The sequence below is a fragment of the Patagioenas fasciata genome, chromosome 1 (genome assembly GCF_037038585.1).
Source record: "Patagioenas fasciata isolate bPatFas1 chromosome 1, bPatFas1.hap1, whole genome shotgun sequence".
In the NCBI taxonomy this organism is placed as follows: Eukaryota; Metazoa; Chordata; class Aves; order Columbiformes; family Columbidae; genus Patagioenas; species Patagioenas fasciata.
Genome location: NC_092520.1, coordinates 122836389 through 122857208, shown reverse-complemented (window position 1 = coordinate 122857208; position 20820 = coordinate 122836389). Strand labels below are relative to the sequence as shown.

The 20820-nt window shown below is 40.5% G+C and overlaps 2 protein-coding genes across 8 annotated transcripts in view; one reads left to right on the top strand and one right to left on the bottom strand.

Annotated features, from left to right (window-relative positions):
* ZNF654 (zinc finger protein 654) overlaps positions 1-7263 on the bottom strand; it is a 39174-nt gene extending 31911 nt beyond the window's left edge. The window contains exon 1 of the mRNA XM_065853516.2: positions 7081-7263. Coding sequence (XP_065709588.1) covers positions 7081-7212 — 132 coding nt within the window. The 5' untranslated portion in view covers positions 7213-7263. The remainder of the gene's footprint in view (positions 1-7080) is intronic.
* A 442-nt stretch (positions 7264-7705) lies between these two features.
* On the top strand, positions 7706-15498 carry CGGBP1 (CGG triplet repeat binding protein 1). 7 transcript variants are annotated; one of them, XM_065853557.2, is made up of 3 exons: positions 7729-7795; positions 9178-9282; positions 10542-15498. In XM_065853557.2, exon 3 carries the CDS (start codon positions 10571-10573, stop codon positions 11072-11074), a length of 504 nt encoding a protein of 167 aa, XP_065709629.1. In that variant the 5' UTR covers positions 7729-7795; positions 9178-9282; positions 10542-10570; the 3' UTR covers positions 11075-15498. The 7 variants fall into 7 exon arrangements, with proteins under 7 accessions (XP_065709646.1, XP_065709629.1, XP_071669934.1 ...); XM_065853529.2 differs by lacking the exon at positions 7729-7795 and adding an exon at positions 7804-7922; XM_065853548.2 differs by lacking the exon at positions 7729-7795 and adding an exon at positions 7821-7922 and having other exon boundaries at positions 9100-9282.
* Positions 15499-20820: the final 5322 nt, after the last annotated feature.

The following is a 20820-nucleotide window of genomic DNA, read 5'->3' as shown; positions in this document are numbered from 1 at the left end:
TCCTGTCCCACTCCACAACAAAAACAAAAAAACTAAAAGGAAACAAATCCCACCAATTTTAAAGTTCTGTCACAACTATGATTTTAAATGAAGTTACTCCCATAACCTTAAGTGAGACAACAATAAAGGAAGTCACCAGAGGGTTAAAACCACAACAGTACTTTTGTGCCCAGCTTTCAGGAAAAAGAAAGCTAGCTGACAAATATAATGACTGTCACAGAACAGAACAAACCAAAAAGGATTTAAAATGCCAAGCAAAAAAGGGGCCTGTTCAGCAGAAGAACCAGAGCAGCATGGATACCAAAGTTTGCTTCTAGCAGAGAACTTGAGTAACACTAAAATGAGTCTAACTGGAAACATCAGAAGAAATAATCACACCTTTTTTACTGTCTTTTTAACATTTTTAGTTGATGATGAGCATTTTGTTCTGGTTCTGCATACAAAAAAGGTAAATGTCCTTACAAAAAAAGGATTCAATGATCCAAATAGAGAGTAGAAAAGGTCTTAAGATTTTAAAATAACATAAGTGATTACTTAGTAGATACGAGTTTTAAATGTTATTATATGGTGCAACTAAGGATGTATGCAATGGTTTTACCGCAATTCACATGCGAATATTACATAAGGAGAAACCAAACATAATCACATTTCTGGCAAAAGAAAAAACATCACCCAGCAACAGCATGACACATCCTATGAGACAAGTTTCTGCCAAAGCTCTACCCTTAAAGCTAAATGTTTCTCCTACCCTTAATCACCAAGATCTCATCCATTTCCTCAGCCTGTTTGAGGCAAGAACAACATCTAACACTGGGTTCCATATATACCATTACATTTAGCTACCATACATATTTGCAGTCTGCTGCTTGCACAACAATGAAAACTATACACTAATCCTAGAAAAGCATTTTCGGCTACTGTAGTATATGTGCCCCTGTAAGGTTTTATGACTGAAAGATAAATATTTATATTGAAAAGAAGGAACAGTCCTTCTCACCTTTTGATTAGCTCCCCCTCAGAGTAAAAGTCAACAAATTTAAAGAATTATCTTGATTATACATGGAAGAGAGAACTGACAATCCTGTCAACATGAATTTATATGTCCAGATCGCCAGTGATATAAGTAAAACATAATTTAAGATGTGTAAAAAGTACAAATACCTCTTTCCTTCATGTGAACAATTGGTACCCAAAAGGACTTAACTTTCTGATTTTTGCATGATATACTGCCATAAATGTGCCTTTTCTAATTTGAAAAAGTCCACACAGCAAGGCAATCAGACAGAATCATCAGTCAATGGAGATTCTTCTTTTTAGGTATAAAAGCCTGCAGCTACTTTATAAGTTACAACCTTGATATATTTTTTCCATCAAAATTCAAACGCTTCTTTTCAAACAAGAGCTAAACTTCGAGACAAGGTGTTAAAAACAGGAGAAGCATCAATAAAGAAGTTTGAGAGTGCAAAATGAGAAGTTCCACAGAAGGAGAAAAATGTTACAAAAATAAAGAAAAGTATACAATATATTTGTACATTTGTGCAATGTTTCCTTTTTTAAAATACTAACTCCTTAATTGGACTTCTAAAACATGGAGAAAATTTCTCAGGTTAAAGCTACAAGGACAGCAGGCACGAAAGCTGAAGAGAAGTCCATACTAAGAGAAAGGCGAGTATGTGAATTAGACTTTATAATGTTAATTGATAAGAGCATTGAAGACTGACTCCTTCAGCCTACCGATCTGCAAATAAAGAGGTTGTAAATCAACTACTGTTGTGAACTCTCCCAATTCTGAAAACAGCCAAATGCGCTACTTATCCCAGAGCCCAGCCTTGCATGACAGTGGCTTTTCAGGTTTCAAAGGAAAGAGTGTCACCAGCTCACCCCAAACACCCTGCTTTGGGGACAGGTAATCTGCAGCAGAAGGGAATGCTCACACTTGGCAGTGAGCTTGGGAGTGAGCACGACCTGGTGCTTGCCACAGTTGTTTTGCAAGGATTTCCTTTTAAATCTGTACTTCACTTAAATCTCAAGCAGGACAATATTAAACTGCTAATCAGCAAATTGAACATGCTTGTTTTCACCAGCCAAGCATGGAAAAAAGACCCAGTAAATAGAGAACACAATGAAAGGTTTATTTCCAAATTTAAGCCTTTTCAAGTAGCTACGGTATTCTTTGATAGGGAGGTAAATTTACTTACTGTAAGGTATGGTTTGCCCTTTACAAGTTTTCACATAACTAGCAATGTCACACATTTAAAAACCTGAAAAACGCCAGTCAAATAAATAACACACGACTTTCAACAGTACTCTCAAAATCTGAGTCATTAACATATATAAAGCATATTTTTTTGGGATGCTAAAAAAAGAAACACTAAAACACCTCAAATCATTACAAGAGAAAATACAGGGTTAAAAATTATAAGCTATACCTTCTCAGAAAAATAAGCTTCAAAGAAATTGAAGAGATCACTTTCTGCTACTAGTACTCATGTGAGCAACATTTCTGTGGCTAAATTTTAAAATGGTGTATGGAGATCAAATATGGATCCCAAAGGTCAAAAGAGCAGTAAAATGAAACTCTGGCATAACCAAAGGGGGTTTTTGTGGGTTTTGTTTGTTTGTGGTGGTGGTGTTGTTTTAGTTTTGTTTGTTGGGGTTTTTTTTAAACAAAATATAAAGGCAACTTAACAATTATTGACTTGAAGTTCACCGTAAGAGTCAAAAGCAAGTACTTTCAAATTTAAGCATGTCACAAAAGGTGTGAAAATGTATTAATCTCAAAATCAGAAGAACAAACACTCAAAGACATACATTTTTGTACCTTCATCCTTACAGAGCAAGACAGACAACAGTTGAGTCATACACCCCCATATTTGTTTTTGTATACTAAAATAAATCCAGGAAACACTATCTTCTCTAGTGTGTTACTAAATTTTACTTCTTAGCTTTGGAGTATAAACCCAAGAATTATTTTTCTAGCAGTGACTCAAGATACCACCTATTAATGTAAGCCAAGCAGGTAGTCCTTATTTTAGGAAGTCGGATCATACTGGAAAGCCATAAGCTGATGCCATGGCACGAGCAGATGGAGTAGTATTTACCCCTCATGGTATTACCTTGTTACTTTAGATCAGACTCACCTTGTGTTTATTTCAGTCAGTAACGAACAATGTAACACAACATCTAGTACAGTTATGCAGCCATGTGGACAATTACAGAAATGCTAGGTGTAACTTGTAGCATTTTGATAAAACTTACTGTTATGACAAAAGATTCTGAAGAGAAAATGCAATTTCAAGCTAATTGATAAAACTATATCCACTTCACGTGCAACAAAGCAAGCTATACACATTTGCCAGCTTGCTGATAAGGTCTGTTTTCAAATCAAGTAAATTTAGAAATTCATCCTTTTAATAATAAAAGTATTCCCTCTACCCTCATACCAAAAAGCAACCATTTTCTCTGCCCTTTATCATTTGTATTTCACTCACACAAGAATCTCTCAATAACTCTAGCCTTCAAGGAATCTCATGAAAGAATTTCAAATTCTACATGTAGTATAACAAATTGAAATTCATGAAGTTCTTTCAAATGTTTAGACTGAGAGGGGTTTCTGTTAGGTACCATCTTTCAAATTTCTTCAAACCTACAAAGTAGTTATAGACACCTTGTTCTTTTGCTTGTAAAAGTTGGGAACAGCAGACTTGCTCTTCCCAACATGAAAGTGGTTTCAATGGACAGCGAACTTCACAAATAGGAAGAAATGCCAGGTCAGCAATTCTTAGAAACATCTGGTGAGATGCATCAGCTGGACACTTATCTTCCAATGGTCTCTTAATTCTCAAGCACAGAAATTTTGATTTTTGTTTTCCATATGTCTTCAATCTCAAATAACCACCTAAGAAAACATTTTATTCCATATTGTTTTGGAAGATTCAGGCTGTAATGACTCTGTATGACCATGAACACCTACAACAGAAAAACAGATTCCAGAAACTACACATGGGTTTAGAGACTTCACATTCCGACTTCATCTTGTATTATTAAATCATGATTACACATATGTTTAAAGAAAATGCTCTGAAAATCCAGTCATCTTTTGTAACTATTACTTAATCTACTTTCTGAAAGTTAAGTTCAGCTGCAATACTCCATGCCTCAAGAGTCTCAAACCTGACTGTTTACAGCAATGTTTTACCTTTCTAACATATTTCAAGAACGATGCTTTTGAAGGTCTAAGCCACTCTCTTACTCTGTAAGATCAGTCAAGAGGTCTTTGCTTCTATCTATGGAAAACGGCTCTACAAAAGGAAAAGGTTTTACCCCTTGCTTCATTTTTCCTGGAGCTCTTGCTGAGACATGTGAATTGTGTGCATCTTCACACAGTATAACTACAAGCAATCTAAACAATATTCTTTTTGGCTGACATGAAGCTTCATCACTGCGATCAAAGCACAGCCATATATTTTAATAGTTTGCTATTCTGCAAAATAAAAATGTTTCTTCTGGGTAGTTCAAGCTCATGGTATTATCACTAAGCAACTATTCCTACAACTGCTGTTCAACTTTTGACATGGGAACAGGAACACAGGAGGCAAACTAGGACATTCAGAAGTGTCAAATAACCATTAAGGAAAGTAAAATCGTGTTACCAGTGTGAAGTGGAAGGAGGTGGAGAGGCCTGATCTGCACAACAACCAAATGTGACTTTCAGAAGATCTGGATAGAAAAGTACAAAGCAAGAGGCTCTGACAAAAACTAGAGCCAAAGGGAAAAATTGCACTAAAAAAAAACCAAAAAAAACCAAAAACACATATCTTGGGGAAAAAACAAACAAAAAACAAGCCCAAACAAACAAACAAAACCTCCACAACTAAATAACTAAATCTTATAAAGTGATACAGTATTTAAGTGAGAAGTTTTGTTTTACAAGTGTGATGAGAAAGACATGACCTAAGCTTTGTGATACTTTCTGAAGAAGAAATATAAATATGCTTCATCGCTTACTAATATGCTGAGGGCCTACCAGTCCTCTGTATGTACAGGTACATACAGACCAGTATAATTACACCACTGTCAACCTCATGAGGGTAAATGAGCTAATGTGGAGCACGCACAACCTTGTGTGTTGTCAAACCATGTCACAAAGCCACAAGCTTTTCAAACTAGTACACTACACCAGTTAGGATCTTGTATTTATACAGTTAAATCAGTAGAAGAACCCATTACTATAAAACATGCTTAAACAAAACATGGAAGACTATATTTTGAGTTAGCACATGACTGCTGATCATACTAGGCCAAATTTCAACAAAAAAAAATAAATCCCTGGAGATGAAGTGTTAAAATATTAACTCGCTTCCATCAGGATTATTTAAACTGTGCATCATTAAAAAGAAAATTTAAGAGAAAAGAAAGAGAGCCCTCTCTCTATCAGAATGTTGGCTGCTCATGTGAAGAGTTCATAAACTCAAAGCAAAACAAAGTAGGGAAGAAGGCTTGGCAATCTTTCTACACAAAAGAAACTGCAGGAGTCAAGGTCAAATGATTTAGATATTCTACCATTACCGACAGTGCTACAATTATTTTATATGAAAATTCCTTCCCTCATCTTGTCCTCTTCTGTTCCCTACCAATTCCTAGCTTTGTCTGGGCAACAGGATCTACATTAGTGTATGAAGTGATCACCCTGCCCACGCTTTCTCCTTAACACAATGAATTCAACACACAGTAAATGTAGCAAGAAAAATTTTAGATAAATCTCTCGGTCTTCGACCAAAGCAAATGACTTTTCAACCAGCCAACTTAACCAGATATGGCTGTGATTTCTTAAAATTGTAGTCAACGCTATACTACAAAAAAACATTCACTTCTTCCTTTACTGACTTCACAATTTTTCCACACTTACTAAGTTCAGAGAAATCACTAAACAGAAAAAAAAATAAAAGGATCAATAAAACCCAAAAGCAACTTGTGGACTTATTGAGCAGTATGCTACTCAAGATAATTTTAAACACATATTACAGTAAATAATATTTCTAATAGATATTTTGTGGAATGTTAAAACAGGAAGAACAAAAAAAAAAAACACAACAGAAAAACACATTTATTTAACAATCTGTGGTGAGTTAAGTAGCCAAGAAGTAGATGAAATTAAGTAACTCCATACCAAAAACCTCTGAACTGTGTTTCTGCAAAGAAGTAGTGTGGCTGAAATATACCCAGCATAACTAATGTTTCATCAACACCTGCTGACGAAAGCAACTAGGAAAAGCAACCTGTTGTTCCTTGTTACTTTTCAAGGCATACACAGAGATCGCAAAGAGCACAAGAATTCCGGGCCCGCATGAAGAAATGCTGCGTTCCAAAGAAGAAAAAAAACACTCTGGTCTAATTTAGCCACCGTTATGGGAACTGTTTCCGAGGCTTTTCTTCCTTCCCTCCGCCACCCACCCAACTCCCCAGCCCAGGCAAAGCCACCCGGAGCTGTTTTGCCCGCAGCACCACACGTGTTCCAGTTCGCCGGGCCCTGAAGCGGCAGAGTCCCAGCAGTGGCGGGGGCCCCGCCACCCTCACATGCCTCCGGCTCTTCCTCGCCCCCTCCCGTCCCACCCCCCGCGCCAGGAGGTACCTTCCCTCCCTTCTCCTCCGCAAGTGTCCCTGCCAGCCCCAGCCTGGCCCCGCGTCGCCCCGGCCTCCACCACTCCGCCGGGCCGGGGGCACTCAGGGCCAGCACCCCGGCCGCCCCCCCGCGGAAGAACAGGCGTCGCCTCCGTTCCCCTTCTTCGCCACAAGACCCGGGAGGGGAGCGGAGCGGGCCGGGCCCCCTTCCCCGCTAACCCCCAGCTCTGCCTCGGCACTGACGCCAGGCCGTCGGGGAGCGGCTCGACCCCCGCGCGGTGTAGAGCTGAGGGGCAGAGGACGCGGCGCCGGCCCCAGCCCCACAACAGTCCCGGCCCCGCGGCATCCCACTGCCCCGCCAGCCCGAGGGATCGGGGGAACCCGATCCCCGCCGCACCCCAAACCCGCCCGCGGGGGGGAGGGGCGAGGAGCGGGCCGGGGGGGCGGGGCGGCGCTCACCTGGCAGAAGCGGCGGCAGTAATACTGGCTGTTGAGAAGAGCCGGCAGGCCGGCGAGGGGGCCTGGCGTCACCAGCGCCTCCAGCTCCTCGCTGAGCCGCTCCGACTCCTGATCGCTCTCGTCTTCCGCCATGCTGCTCCGGCCGCCCTGCGCGTACCGAGCACCCCCCTGCCCCCGCCCCGCCACGCCGGAAAGGGGCGCCCCCCGCCGCGCTGCCTCACGTCCGGCCACGCCCACCCGCCGCGTGCCTATTGGGCCAGCTGCCGTGCCGATCAACGGCGGACGACGAGAGAACTCGCTGATGACCTCTGACCTCTGGCTCCTCCCTTTCAGCCGGCCCCACCGAAGCGTCCTTCGATTGGAGCAAAAGTCTCTTCGTTACTTTGTCCCCCTCTTGCGATTGGCTGCTCATCCCGTCTGTTACACCGCCCTCCGCAGCCTCCTGCCGACGACTGGCCAAAGCCATCGTCTGCTAGACGCCACCGTCTCACTCACGCACTCTGACTGGCCTGAGCGTGCCTCCATCACGGCGCTTACACCCGCCCCTCACTTCTAATTGGGCAAAAGTACCGCCCATCTCATCGCTCCTTTGCCAAAGGGAACCAATCACCGAAGGGTTTCTCCCATTCGGCCGCCGTGTGGCGCCGGGCAAGAGGCGGGCAGTCGCGGCGGTTGCTAGGCGGGTTGCTAGGTCCCGCCTCCTGCTGCCGCCAGGGTGGGTAGGTCCGTCTGACTGCGGCGCGGCGCTGGCTGTGCGGCGCGGGGCCCAGCGGAGGAGCGGCGGCAGCGGCGGCCCCGCGGTGCCGCCGGCTGGGCGTGGGGAGGCCGCGCGGCCGGGGCGGGTAACGGCGCCTGACAGGGGGCGGGCGGGGTCGGCGGGTGCGGCGCGACGGGCGGCGCTGCCTCGGCGGGGCCCGCCTGGAGCCGCGCTCCGCCGCCTCTGGGATCCCGGGGCTGGTCGGCGATAGAAGGGGAGGGAGCGGCGGGGGCCGCCAGCGCTTGCGGAGGCGGCGGCGCCTCCCGGCTCTGCCTTGGAAACACCCGCCGTGCCGGGCGAGGGAAGGAACGGGGAGGGGCCGGGGCGGGAGGGGCCGCACCTGTCTGCTGCTGCCGCCGCTGTCGGGGCCGTGACTGCTGGGGTGCTTACGCCGCAGGGGCCGGGCCATACCCAGCCCCCCAGGGCGGGGAAGGGACAGGAGACAGGCGTCCGGCGGGCGCCGCCGCTCCGCAGGGGCCCTCAGGGGTTAAATGGCGCCGTCAAGCCGGTGACCAATCCCCGGGGGATATAAACGCACCGGGTTCTGGCTCCTGCTCGCAGCGCGGGGAGCAGCGGGACACGGTCGGCGGTTGGGAGTCCTGACCTTTTTGCCTCCTCACCCGAAATGCCCTTTGGGCTCGCCGGGAGCTCCCGGGCACGCGTCGCGGTTCTGTCTCCGGTGACAGTTTTTGGCTCCCGGCGCCGCGGAAGCGCCTTTCCCCGTGAAAGTGTCACGGAGGGTCACAGATCGGGGTTCCGTCCCAACGGGCCTTGTCTGCAACGCACACCTTCCCCTGTGCTTGGGAGCCCAGAAGTAGTTCAGGCGCTTAGTAGATACCAAAGAATCCGTGCCGAAACTCGTAGGAAAAATACTCACCAGAAATCCTGTGTTTCAGTCATTGTACTGCTCACAGGATTCCTACAGATCTTGATAAAGCCAGAGTGCAAACACCTAGTTTGGTAGAAGATTCATTTTGACATTGCAGAAGCCTAAGCAACAAGTTTACGCTAAGTCAAAGACTTGTTTTCCACTTCATTCCAGGAAAAAGTTACTTTGGAAACTCACAGGGATAAATTGTATAAAGAAATAAAAAAAAAGATTGTTTATCTTAGTCTATAGTGTTGTGCAGTAAGTATCAGTCACAACTTGCTGTTCTGTAAAGTAGCAGATAGTGAAAAACAAAACAAAACAAACCCCCAAAACTAGGAAATTAGCTAATAGCAAGATCTTTGTCTCCTTTTTTCTTTTTCTTCCCCAAAAGGTTGTCATCTTTAGTGTAGCCATTGTTTAAGACAAAAGGACAATTCTGAAGACTGAATTCTCTGTTCTTTTACTCCAGTACCAGAGCAAGCAAAAGGCATTGTGGACAGCAGAAATTTCATTCAGCCCTTAGAGCTGGACAAGCTCAACTTACACTTAGTTTGGAAATCCTGGTATTTTAAAGGTGAATCTTTTAAAATGTTGCAACAGTAAACTCTCAATGTGTAACAAAATAAGTACAGAGAATAATACATCTAGAGGTATTCTGATCTCTCAGTCTGCCTTGTAAGCAAAGGCAATACGAATTTTTTCAAAGCTGCTTATACCCATAAGTAAATGCCCCAGCAACCTCCTGAAAGTATTTGCCAATATATATATTTTTACTAAACATCTGTTGCCCTTTTTTAGATAAGGAAGTGGGTAATTAATGTAATGAATGGTCATTTTGCTCAGAAAACCTCGAACCAGAACAGAGCTGTTTCTTCAGCTTTACTTTGAAAAGTACTTAAATTATCTTGACTGAGATTTACAGCAGCTACTCTATTTCTCAGTAACAAAAAAAAAAAAAAGAAATAAGTTCTTCTTGATTTTATTATACTTGACTAGGTTATTGCCTGCCCTGGTAACATAGTGTAATTTAGAGTGATATTAGAAAGTGTCCAGCTCTCGTGGTTATCAGTTACCTTCCTCAGAGAAGTTGTCATCCTTGAAAATACAGGTTCTTGTTCTGCATTGAAATGTATGAGATTTTCTGTTCACATTAGGCTGCTCCACCAGTCCCTAGTTGCCATGACGGAATGATTTCCCTTTGGCTCTGAGTTAAGGATCAATCTAATAGTTGTGGTTTGAGCTGGGGCAAAAGGAATGGGTGTTCCAAATAAGTGCTGACAAAGCTCAGGTTTTTTGTTTGGTTTTGTTTTGTTTGAGGTTTTTGTGCATGTGTTTGTTTTACTGGCTTTTGTAAGTGACAGTAATGGCCTTTTTGCCTGATATTTGGACAACAAAGTTTTTGTAACAGAACTAATACACATTTTCAGGAAGTAAACAGAAAAATACCAACTCAGCATAAATAAGAAACTGTCAAATATGCTGAAAACAGTAAGAAGAAAGCACCCTTTACCCTAAAGAGTAAAGGACAAAAACTCTTCAGGAAAAAGCAAAAAACCTTTCTGTTTGACTTTCAGTGATAAACAGATCAAGTTTTGAGGGTCCTATTGAACTTCATAGTTGTAGAAAGTATTTTACCTTGACCCGTGAGGAATTTTGTTCTCCTAAGTTCTTTTGACTTCAAGATGAAGAACCTTTCAATAATAGTTTCACACGTGCCTCACATGTAATTATCTTTTAGATGTCAATAAGGGCTACACTGGATATTGAACAGACTGCATCTAGAACTGTTTGATTGAAATCAATAGCACTTTTTAACAGTAATTTGTTTTTCAGCTTTCAGGTAAAGTTTATTGAAGGCAACAATGGAACGATTTGGAGTGAAGTCTGCTCCATCACGCAACCGCTCGAAGACTGCTTTGTATGTAACTCCTCAGGATCGCGTAACGGAGTTTGGCAGCGAGCTGCACGAAGATGGAGGAAAACTCTTCTGTACCTCCTGCAATGTGGTTCTGAATCACGTTCGCAAGTCTGCGATCAATGACCACCTCAAGTCTAAAACACACACAAAGCGAAAGGCAGAGTTTGAAGAACAGAACGTCAGGAAGAAGCAAAGGACTCTGACTGCCTCCCTGCAGTGCAACAGCACTGCCCAGACAGAGAAAACCAGCGTCATCCAGGACTTTGTGAAAATGTGCCTGGAAGCCAATATTCCACTTGAGAAGGCCGATCATCCATCTGTGCGAGCCTTCCTGTCCCGCTACGTCAAGAATGGCAGCTCAATACCTAAGTCAGACCAGCTAAGGAAAGCATACCTGCCTGATGGGTATGACAATGAGAACCAACTCATCAACACTGAAGACCGTTGAGAAGAAAACTGTTTTCATCATTGTTGTGAAGTTTTACATATTGATGGTGTGGTTTATTTTTATATTCATGCATATATACAGTGTTACATATTGGTTTTACAAGCTATTTTGTATTATTGTAGAAACGACAATCTATTTGTGAACTTAATGGTATGCCACAGACTGTTGCTAACCCTGCTGTAGACTTCAGAGCTACACTGATGTAGAACTCACGATGAATGTAGGGAATATACCTGGCATACACCTTATCTGTGCTCAGTCCAGCTGTAACTGATGCTAAGAAAAAGGCACTTGGATGGAGGACCTCACCTAAACTGTGCATCTAAACATATGAAGAAAACAATGCAATAGGGATTGTAATCACATCAGTGGATTGTTTTGTCCAGTATCCTGCCCATGAGTGACCAAGAAGAAGTGCTGCACATTTGAAATGCAAGAAACTGTAGAATGGTTAGTTAAAGTATAACTACTCTGCTGGGGGAGGATTATTGCAAATTCATATTCAAGTTTGGTTTACATTCTACAAGAAACATTTTTCTTGGAGTATATTCTCTTATCCTATTTGGTGCTACTGTGAATGTATTCATTATCTAGCTTGAATAGCCAGTCTCTTGTGTTGACCTTTGAATTCCATTCTTCTCAAAAAGCTAGGAGTTCTGCAGGTTTATCGTGCTCATTTTTTTTAAAATCACCTTTTCATTGTCTTGGTTTCACATGTCCCCTTCAGTTTCAGTGCCAATCTTTGAAAGCTGAGTAGACAAACCGGTAACTGAGTGTGATTTGAAGTGCAAGTGAAACTTATACTGGACCAAGAACTTAGTAGAGAGAATTAATGCCTTTTTCATATTAGCAGGACAAAGTATACTAAATCTAAATTGGGGATGTGGGAGGCACTAAATTGTGGAGTTGAGAAAGCTTTTTTTACAGTGCACAAGAGAAGAGGCTCCTCCATCTTTCCTTGAAGGTTCTCTACGTCTCTGGCCTTAGTCAAAGGAAGTGATTAAAATAGTTCTCAAAATAGTTACTGCACAGGCTATCCAGTACCTGTAAGCGCAAACAGGAAAGCGTGTATACTGGAATTACAGGCCTGGGCTGTGTTTCTTTTTCTTTGCCAAGGCCACATGTATTGGAATGGGAAAAAGTAAAATGGGAAATTGAAGAATTTCAATAATGTCACCCTCTCCAAAATCTAATAAACTATTACTGAGCTATTCTGTATTATTATGCCAAATAGTCCACTGGATGTAAGTGCTCTATAAAGTTTTTGAATGCAATGAGGGAGCATTGTGCAAAGTGCTGGAATACAGCCAACTTCTGCCTGCTCTAGGTTTCCTTGAGATGCTCTGGGAAAAGGGAGGTGCCAAGCATCTTCTCACAGCACAGAAATCCTCCACTCAGTGGGTACAATGGTCTAAGGGTGCTTTAACTCCCTCAGGTGGAGACAGTTGTTCTTTTCAGCTTCTTTTCCCCAGCAGAGTTTCACAGTATCTGTTTCTCAATATTTCTTTTATTCCAGATACTTGCAGCAATACTAAGTAATTGCTAAAAAGAGACAAAATAACCTGCCTCTTTTGTTTCCTAGCTTTTTCTAGAGCAGTCTCTTTCGCTGGATTGAGAGAGACTTACATACTTAGTAACAACTGGTTTTTGTGCAATTAGCTCCTGCAAAAAAGCACTTGTGTTACATTACAAGCATGTCTTGTACCCTTCTGCAATGAGACCTGTTGGAGTAAATGGAGAAAGCTGAAAAGCAGGAGGCTGCTGGTCCATCTGTACTCAGTACACTGCTGCACCTTTGGTCCCTGCTGAAGCTAGCGGGCAATCCTGTCAATGATGCTGGTTGCTAGTTTAGAACTTCAGACAGAAATAATGGTAGTAAGATTTTTCTCTAATCCTAGATATCAAAATATGCCTTCCAACATACTGTTTGCTGTTGCACAAGCTTAAGATCATGAACTGCCTTGGGCTAGAACTGTTTTATAAATCTTCTTAAGCCAAGTGAAAGGTACACTGCCAATAGCCTTTTCTGTCCTGACAGTGATTGAAAGTGTTTTTTTACAGCTGTCATTTTGTTACAGTGAAACAACATCCTTGCTCTTTTTTTTTTTTTTAACCTTATGTATACTATCTTAGAATTGAAGCAATGAGAAAACAATGGAGTATTGTGAAAACAGGCTTCCATTAAACAAAAGCATCTAGAGAAGATTGTATGAGTAAAAGGTATGAATTTGAGCTGTTAGCTCAGTTCTCGCTGACATGGGGTTTCACAGGCTGAACCCCATAACCATTTTATATAGGATTCAATGCTATATGTTTTTCCCTTGACTGGCAAACTGACAGACATTTTGCAAAGCTTAATGGTAACATTAAATAGAGTCTTGCACAACTAAAAAAAAAAAAAAAAAAAAAAAAAAAGTTACTTTCACTTATATGGTTTAACATAAAAATGAAAGTTAGCAACATAAACAGTTTTTGTTAAAAAAAGAAAGCCAGTCATTTTCAATATGGCAAAGCTACATCAGAACACTCTGTTTCTCAAAAGCTTATTCTACTTATAAAGCATTCTGTGTACAGAGCCTCAATTTACAGAATCAATGCAATTCTGTAAGTATTTTCAGTAATTATTCTAGTACCAATTTATCTTTTATGCAGAATTACTGCAGAGGGTATGAACCTGGTGAGGAATCTTATCAGTGTAGCCATAGGCTACCAACTCATAATAATTTGGAAGCAAGAATTGGTCATCAGGATTTTGAACAGAACTGACTTAATTCCAATGCACAGCAATTTGTAGGACACTGGTGTCTAAATAATAGGATATTTTTGTAAAAAAAAAAAAAAGTGACAACATTTTTCAAGCTTTCTGAAAATCAAGATCAATTGCGAACACTCATAATGGAGAGAAGCAATGGAAAACTAAGCACTTCCAGGTAATCTAGAAAGAATAATGCATAAGTGAGTTTATATTCATGGACATAGCCAAGATCATCAACAAGACAGTTACGCTTACTTTCTTTAAAAATGGTTTTTCACTCAGTCCTGGAACAGAGTCCTGCAACAACTCAAGCTCAGAGCATAATTTTGCCACTGTGCCTATAGTTGGATAAAGCATAACCTCAGTTTAATTGCTTTTGATCTTAGGGAAGATTTACAGCAGAAGATTCCTGGTGTATCTAAACCTAAGTAATAACTAATTCCTAGAACAGAGGCTGATGTTAAGTTTTTTAACAGTCTCTGTGTGGTTTTCCTTTTTTTCTGCAAGAACACTGCATTATTTTTTCATGTATTTCCTGTAAAGAGTCTTCGCAGAAGTAGTGAGGATGGTAGCAATGTCTGCTTTTCATTTTACATACATATGTAGGGACAAGCTGTAAGTGATACTTTTTGCCAGGTGGTTTTATTAATACAGATGAAGTTCTAAACATAATATTAAAAAAAAAAAAAAAATTTCTTCTCTGTGTACTCATATTAGTTTAGCCAACTCACAGCTAAAATTACTCCAAAGTGCTTTTCTTGGAAGAACAGTTTCAAAGAGTAAAATACAAACAGTAACATTTTCTGTTTTGTGACTACTTACATGTATGCACCATGTTAGTTTCAGCTTGCATGTTCTTCAAAAAACATGAGCGAGTTCTAATATTTTTAAGCATTTTGAAGCATGTAATTTGGCAGGTCCCTAGAGGAGGTGAAACATTCACCATAATGAAAAGGAAAGCTGTCTTTCAGTTGAGAGAGAAACTTGGTTCCGCAAAGTATGGGATATTCTCATGATAAAAGGACTATTTTTAGCCAGAGCCCCTTTTAGCAATTCTCTTGAGCTGAACAGTGAAATACTCCCTGCTAGGTTTTGCAGCAAAATGAGATGCTTTTCAAAGGGAAAAAAAAAGAAAAAAAAAAATCAGAGCTGGAAGTTTGTCAAGGATAATCTCTATTTATATTTATGTATAAAGAGAGGCAAGACTCACAGTTGTTGTGTTCACATTTTACTCACTGCTAACTCTCTGTAATTTGAGTGCTTGTTGTCTTTGTACAATTTTAAGATTGTGTCTAACTTTCAAAATAAATTTTTCTAACAAAGCTTCTCATTGTAAAAATACTATTAGAGTTTAGTCTCTTTTGGGCTCATGGAGATGCTGTGTTTTTCATTTGTTGGTAAAGATGTTTTGCTGATGGTAAGTGGCCACGGAAAAGGTTTTATTTAAACAAGTCATGAATTTAGGATTAGATACTGGAGTGAGGCTGAAAATACCTGTGTCCTGCAGTGCCACAAGATTTTCTGTTAGAATGGTAAGACCAGAGTAAGTGATTTAAGTTTTTATATTAACATATGACTGGAAGAGAAATACTTTACTTTGTAAAGTTTTCACTTGGTAGTGGAAAAATGGTCCTTTTTAAAAAAAATAAAGAATTCTTTTTTCATAGAATTTATGCATGATCTCATATTTTGCCGATAGAGCAGCTAAAGAACATGTGGCAGTTCACATATATGGTAATGTAAGATAGTAGAAATGGATGGTGACAGGAAAAATTTAAGAATGTACATGCTGTTCTATGATGGCTTAAGGTAATATCAAACTATACGTTGAAGCAGTTTTTTACTGTATCTGTTCAATCATACCAAAGTTTGTTTCAGGACTGGTTATACAGAACCCCTGTTTCCTGTCAAGTATGTGACTTTCTTCATTCCGTGATTGTGCCTTCTGTTGTAAGTGAACACCACATGAAATAACGGTTATGCATTTTGACATTTCAGTAAATGTTATGTAGGTATAGGATCTCGCAGCTGCCTAATGCTTTAGGCCTTTTCAGGAGGGGCTTCTGCAGTGTGGAAGAATCAGGTCATTCCAGACTGTCTGCAAAAAGGTCACAGTTTGATCTCTGTCCCCCTTAGGGACTTCATGGAAATTGAGCAAATAACAGCAGCCCATCAAAATTATCAAGTGTAGGTTATACGTTCATTTTCATTAATTCTTATCTGGCTTGACATCTCATGATGGATCAGTGATAAACTTGTGCAACCTCTCAACTCATGCATTTATTAATCATTACTTTCTCATTTTCAGTCATTTTGAGGTTGCAGCACATTAAGATCAAGTTGCTTTTTGTTGTCTTTATACCAAGTGGAAAAGCAGAATAGAAATAAACATATCCTTTTGTAAAGTTTTCTAGTGTGGACAATTCCTCTTTGAAACAGCATGTGTATACTTGCAAAATCAACATATCAGTAAGGATTTATGTGGAAGCTGATACAGAATCAGGTGAAGTATATATTTAAAATTTAATCATTAGGCCACGCTAAATTCTTACAATAGCAACTTATGTGCCTAAGTGAATCACGCTGTTTAACCCATGTCTAAGATGCAGTAGGATGAAGTATACATAACTGCTTTTAGGCTACATTTATACTAATAATTAGGTTTGACATTTGTCATTTACATAGGCTGGACAGCCGAGAATAGAAAATCTGTGGCAGTTCTGCTTATGTTAGGTAAGGATTTTTTCTTTTTTTTTTCTCCCCCATTTCACCACTTCTCTCTTCCTGCAAGAGGTTTGGAATTTGTGGGTGTTCTGGTGGTAGAGGCCACCTCTTTCATATTCAAAGGCAGATTGCACATCTCAAGTAAAAGCACAAGGTGCAGGCTCTGAGATGGGATGCAGAGAGCTACTGCAACTATCCCTCGGGTTTGACAAGAGGGCAGCCTCAAGACCTGCTGCTTCTGAAGCTAAATGTTATATATTAAGTATGGTTAATATAGTTCTAGTCTATAAAATACAAAATTAAGTATAAAATAGAAATTATAAACAATTGCTGAGTACCTATTTGAGTCCCTTTGAGGTTAGCTTCTGAGTGTCCCAAGTCCATGCTCTAGGTTTCAGAAACGAGAAACATTTGAAGATCTAGTGTTGTAAAACAACATCTGTTTTGCCAGAAGATTTCTGCTAGACCTGGACAAGGACATATGGATTACTGGTTTCTGTTGGTGTGCAAAGCCCACATTTAGCTGAGCAAAACAAGCACAAACAATTTAAATGTATTCAAATTTTAGATGTATTTAAGTACTCAGCTCTCTCTATGTGTGTCGCCTTCTCTCTAGTGGTGTGCAGGAACACGAAGTAAAATCAGAGGACTACTTAAGTGTAGCAAAGTGCCAGTTCTCTCTTATGTGCTTCATAAACACACTAAAATCAGTACACATTCATTAGGACATTTCTACGGTCTTTCAGTAGAGACTTTTATTTTCTCCTCCCATATGGGAGAAGAAAATGATCATATGATCCTTCTGTTCAGTAAGAACTATTGTGTCCCTGAGGAAAATAAGGAAATCTTCAATTTTCTCCTAACCTACAGAGTAGCTTATAGCAATGCAGTGGAGGGAAGACATCACTCAGCAGTTCTGTTCGAAGCTGGAAGAAAAATAATTATGAGCTTTAGAGGTTCTTAGGGGGTTTTAGTATATTGGTTTGCCTCAAGTGTTGCTTTTTTTATCTGTCGTTCAGTGTATAGAATAACTCCCAAATTCGGTATTAGATTTCATTGCAGTAAATGAGACCTCCTTACCTTACTTATTTTCTAATTAGCTCTAAATAGCTTCCTCCCCACTCTTATTTCTGAAGCCTGCCATTACCCTAAAGTGAATCCAATAGCTAGAATACCCATGTTTATATTTACTGAAGTGTTTTATATACAGCCAAACCCTGAACAGATTCTAAACCAACTCCATATTGAATGAACTTACACCCCTTGCGAGAGCATCCAGGCCCATGCTCAGTCTGAAATTTAGAACCTAGTACAAGATGTATTTGTTGATTTGACAAAGCTTAGCTCATCACATTAAACTGAAATTGCATGGGGAAAAAAGCAGGGAGGTGCAGATAACCTCATATTGTGGAAAAAGGAAAGAACTTGCCTACAAATGAAGTAACTGATCCCTCCTTTAAGAGGGAGCTACCGCAATACGACATGAGAACAGGCCGCAGGGACCAGGCACAGCTCCTGTGGCAGCACAAGCTGCTGCAAGCTGCAGAATCACGAGTGATGGGCAAGGGGCTGAGTGGGAGATTCTAAATTATTGTTACTCCTTGAAGGCACTAAGGCTTCTTCATGTAGTGTAATGAAGGTACTTTCCAGCAGACCTATTGGAGCCCACTATCTAAATGCTGTATCTCTTTGTGTGGTTGGAGATCAATGCTAAACCACCTTCAAACATGGAAAATGCAACACCAAAACACAACTTTGTCCTGTCAGAAGAAAAACTGAGGTGAAATAGAAGGAACATTACATAGTGGTGAAGAAAGTTTCTACTAATAGCAGTCCTTGGGTATTTAAGATCACCAAAATTTTACTCCATGTTTCTTAAGCCTCTTCCTGAAAATAGTATCTTATGCACCCAGAACTGTGCTAGTCATTGTGTTTGAATTGCATTAAATTCTCTTAGTTCTTTAAATACTTCGTATCTCTCAGAACTCAGCTGAGGTCTGATTTGTAGTTAGCAAGGAAGTTACTGATTTACAGCTGATAGTTGAAATTAGTGCCATCTAGTGACATCTTTTTCTGCTATCTTCAAATGATATCTCGTCTTGAATTAAATGCATATGCTTCTCCCTCTCCTGGTTGTGCAGCTTTAGATTAGGACTCTCATGGCTTTCTTTGGTAAATAGTTATTTTATATTTACTTAGTATTAACTATTGCTTGAAATATGCTTTTAAAGCAAAGCTAGAATATTTTAGTGTCCTAAATTCAGGGGCTAATTTTCTTAAAAAGTTAGAATATAAGTTACCATTTGGAAATCTAAAAGATCTCATTTATAACTCAATAATATCACAAAAATTTAAAAAAAACCTCCCAGGAATGTCCCAAGGAGTTAGTCTTCACAAGAAAACATGAAAATTCAGATTCTTTGCCATCTTCCAGCATATTCTCAAAAAGCACCCACCAAAAAACCCCACAATCCTACTCTCTAGCAGAAAGAAGATAAAGGAAATAAGGAAGAGTCAGCAGTGATTGTAGAAGTCACATATGTCAAAGCCTTTTTAAGAAAAGGGCCCTAAAAACATGGATGGGTATTCAAGATATTTACTATTGAAAATGCGAAGTAAAGAATCCTCACAAGCCACATACAGCCTGCGGTACAGGAAACATGAGCTCCTTCCTGCCGCTCTGACCCACCTCACCTCTCCCAAAAGGCTAACGTATGACAGTACCTGTCTTACAGTTCAGAATGCCTCCACAGAGTTACCAACAAGGAATTATCCACCCAGAAAGCCAATCTCAGAACACCGTAGAGAACAGACCAAATCTTGTTTTATCAAAAAGCTTCAGCTGGCAGAAAAAGACTCAGCCCAAAACAGTTCTTCTAATGGGAATACAGAGATTAAGGACCAATTAATGATATTACACTGCTAGCAGAAACTTTGGGTAATTCAACACTAACACAAGCAGAAATGACACTGCCAGGGAACACATCCCTTAATGACTGATTTTACTGTCTGAACCAGTTGTGGATTCAGCCACTAGATGTCTTCAGTACACAGAGATGCAACCCGTATTTTTTCTCAAGTGGAAGCATGCTATGTGTGCAGTTACGCTCACACTTTTATTTCACAAATATTTTCCACTTACGCTGGATTGTAATTTTTGTAAGGCTATTTCAGTTCCTCACAAACATCAGTATGATTATCTTGATCATCAAGGACTTAGCCAGACACTTCCAACCACAAAATTTTGGAAAGCTGTTCTATTATTACTATTTTCTCCAAAATACTATTTTGAAAAACTCTTGATAATTTAGATTTTTGTTAGAGCAGAATATGCATATATTTTGTCTAGAAAGCTTGAAATATTTAGAACAGTTCAGTTGGAAGGCACCTACAACAACTACATGTTAGCATGTGTTCTTAAGGGCATTGTCCAAATGCCTCTTAATTGCTGACAGGTTTGGGGCATCAACCACTTCTCCAGGAAGCCTGTTTCAGTGTTTGATCACCCTCTCGCTAGAGAAATGCTTCTTAATGTCATTTAAACCTCCCCATTTTAACATAAGATTTCATAACTGCACTACTTTCTTCCCTGGTTTCTGTTTGTGGTTGTTGTATTTGCATTATAAGCAGAAGTGATAATTACTATCTAAAAAGCTCCTGTTCAACCTTAGTTTGGTTCTGACTTGATGAAGAAGCTCTAAAATGGCAGAATTTTTGGGGAAGGTTCAGCTAAACAGTTCAGTGGTTTAGAAATATCTAGGGGCAAAAGGTGTCGAGGACATCCTGAAAAAGAACACACAAAATTGAAACTGAAATTTCATGGTCTTATGTTATGAGAGTGCCAACACTGAATAGTGGAAGCAATCATCTCTTGTAGTGCAGGTTATTGTAAATTAATCTAATGCAAATTAAGAATATTCAGATGTGTTTCTGACATCTACAAACTTGTGAATAGGACTGCACAAGTTTAAAATCCTGTTGTGCATCCCTTCTCCCCGTATCACTGCTTTTAAAATCAAAACCACAACTGCAAGAGCATCTTTAAAAAAAAAAAAAAAAAAGTCTGCAGCTGTGTTCATTACACTCTAAGGGGAGCCAGAGGTGGGTGAAAGATGTTTTGCCTTGAATCGCAGAAGAGTTCTGAGATTATATGAAATGAACAAGCAGTTCATGTTTCAACCACGCACACACACACAAAAAGAGACAACTGTCAGATTTTTGCAAATAAGTTGCTTCCCCGCCCCTTTCTGCACTCTCTTCGCAGAAG

Bases quoted from the DNA above. Each gene is read 5' to 3' on its own strand.
- CGGBP1 (XM_065853574.2), top strand. From the start codon at position 10,571: ATGGAACGATTTGGAGTGAAGTCTGCTCCATCACGCAACCGCTCGAAG.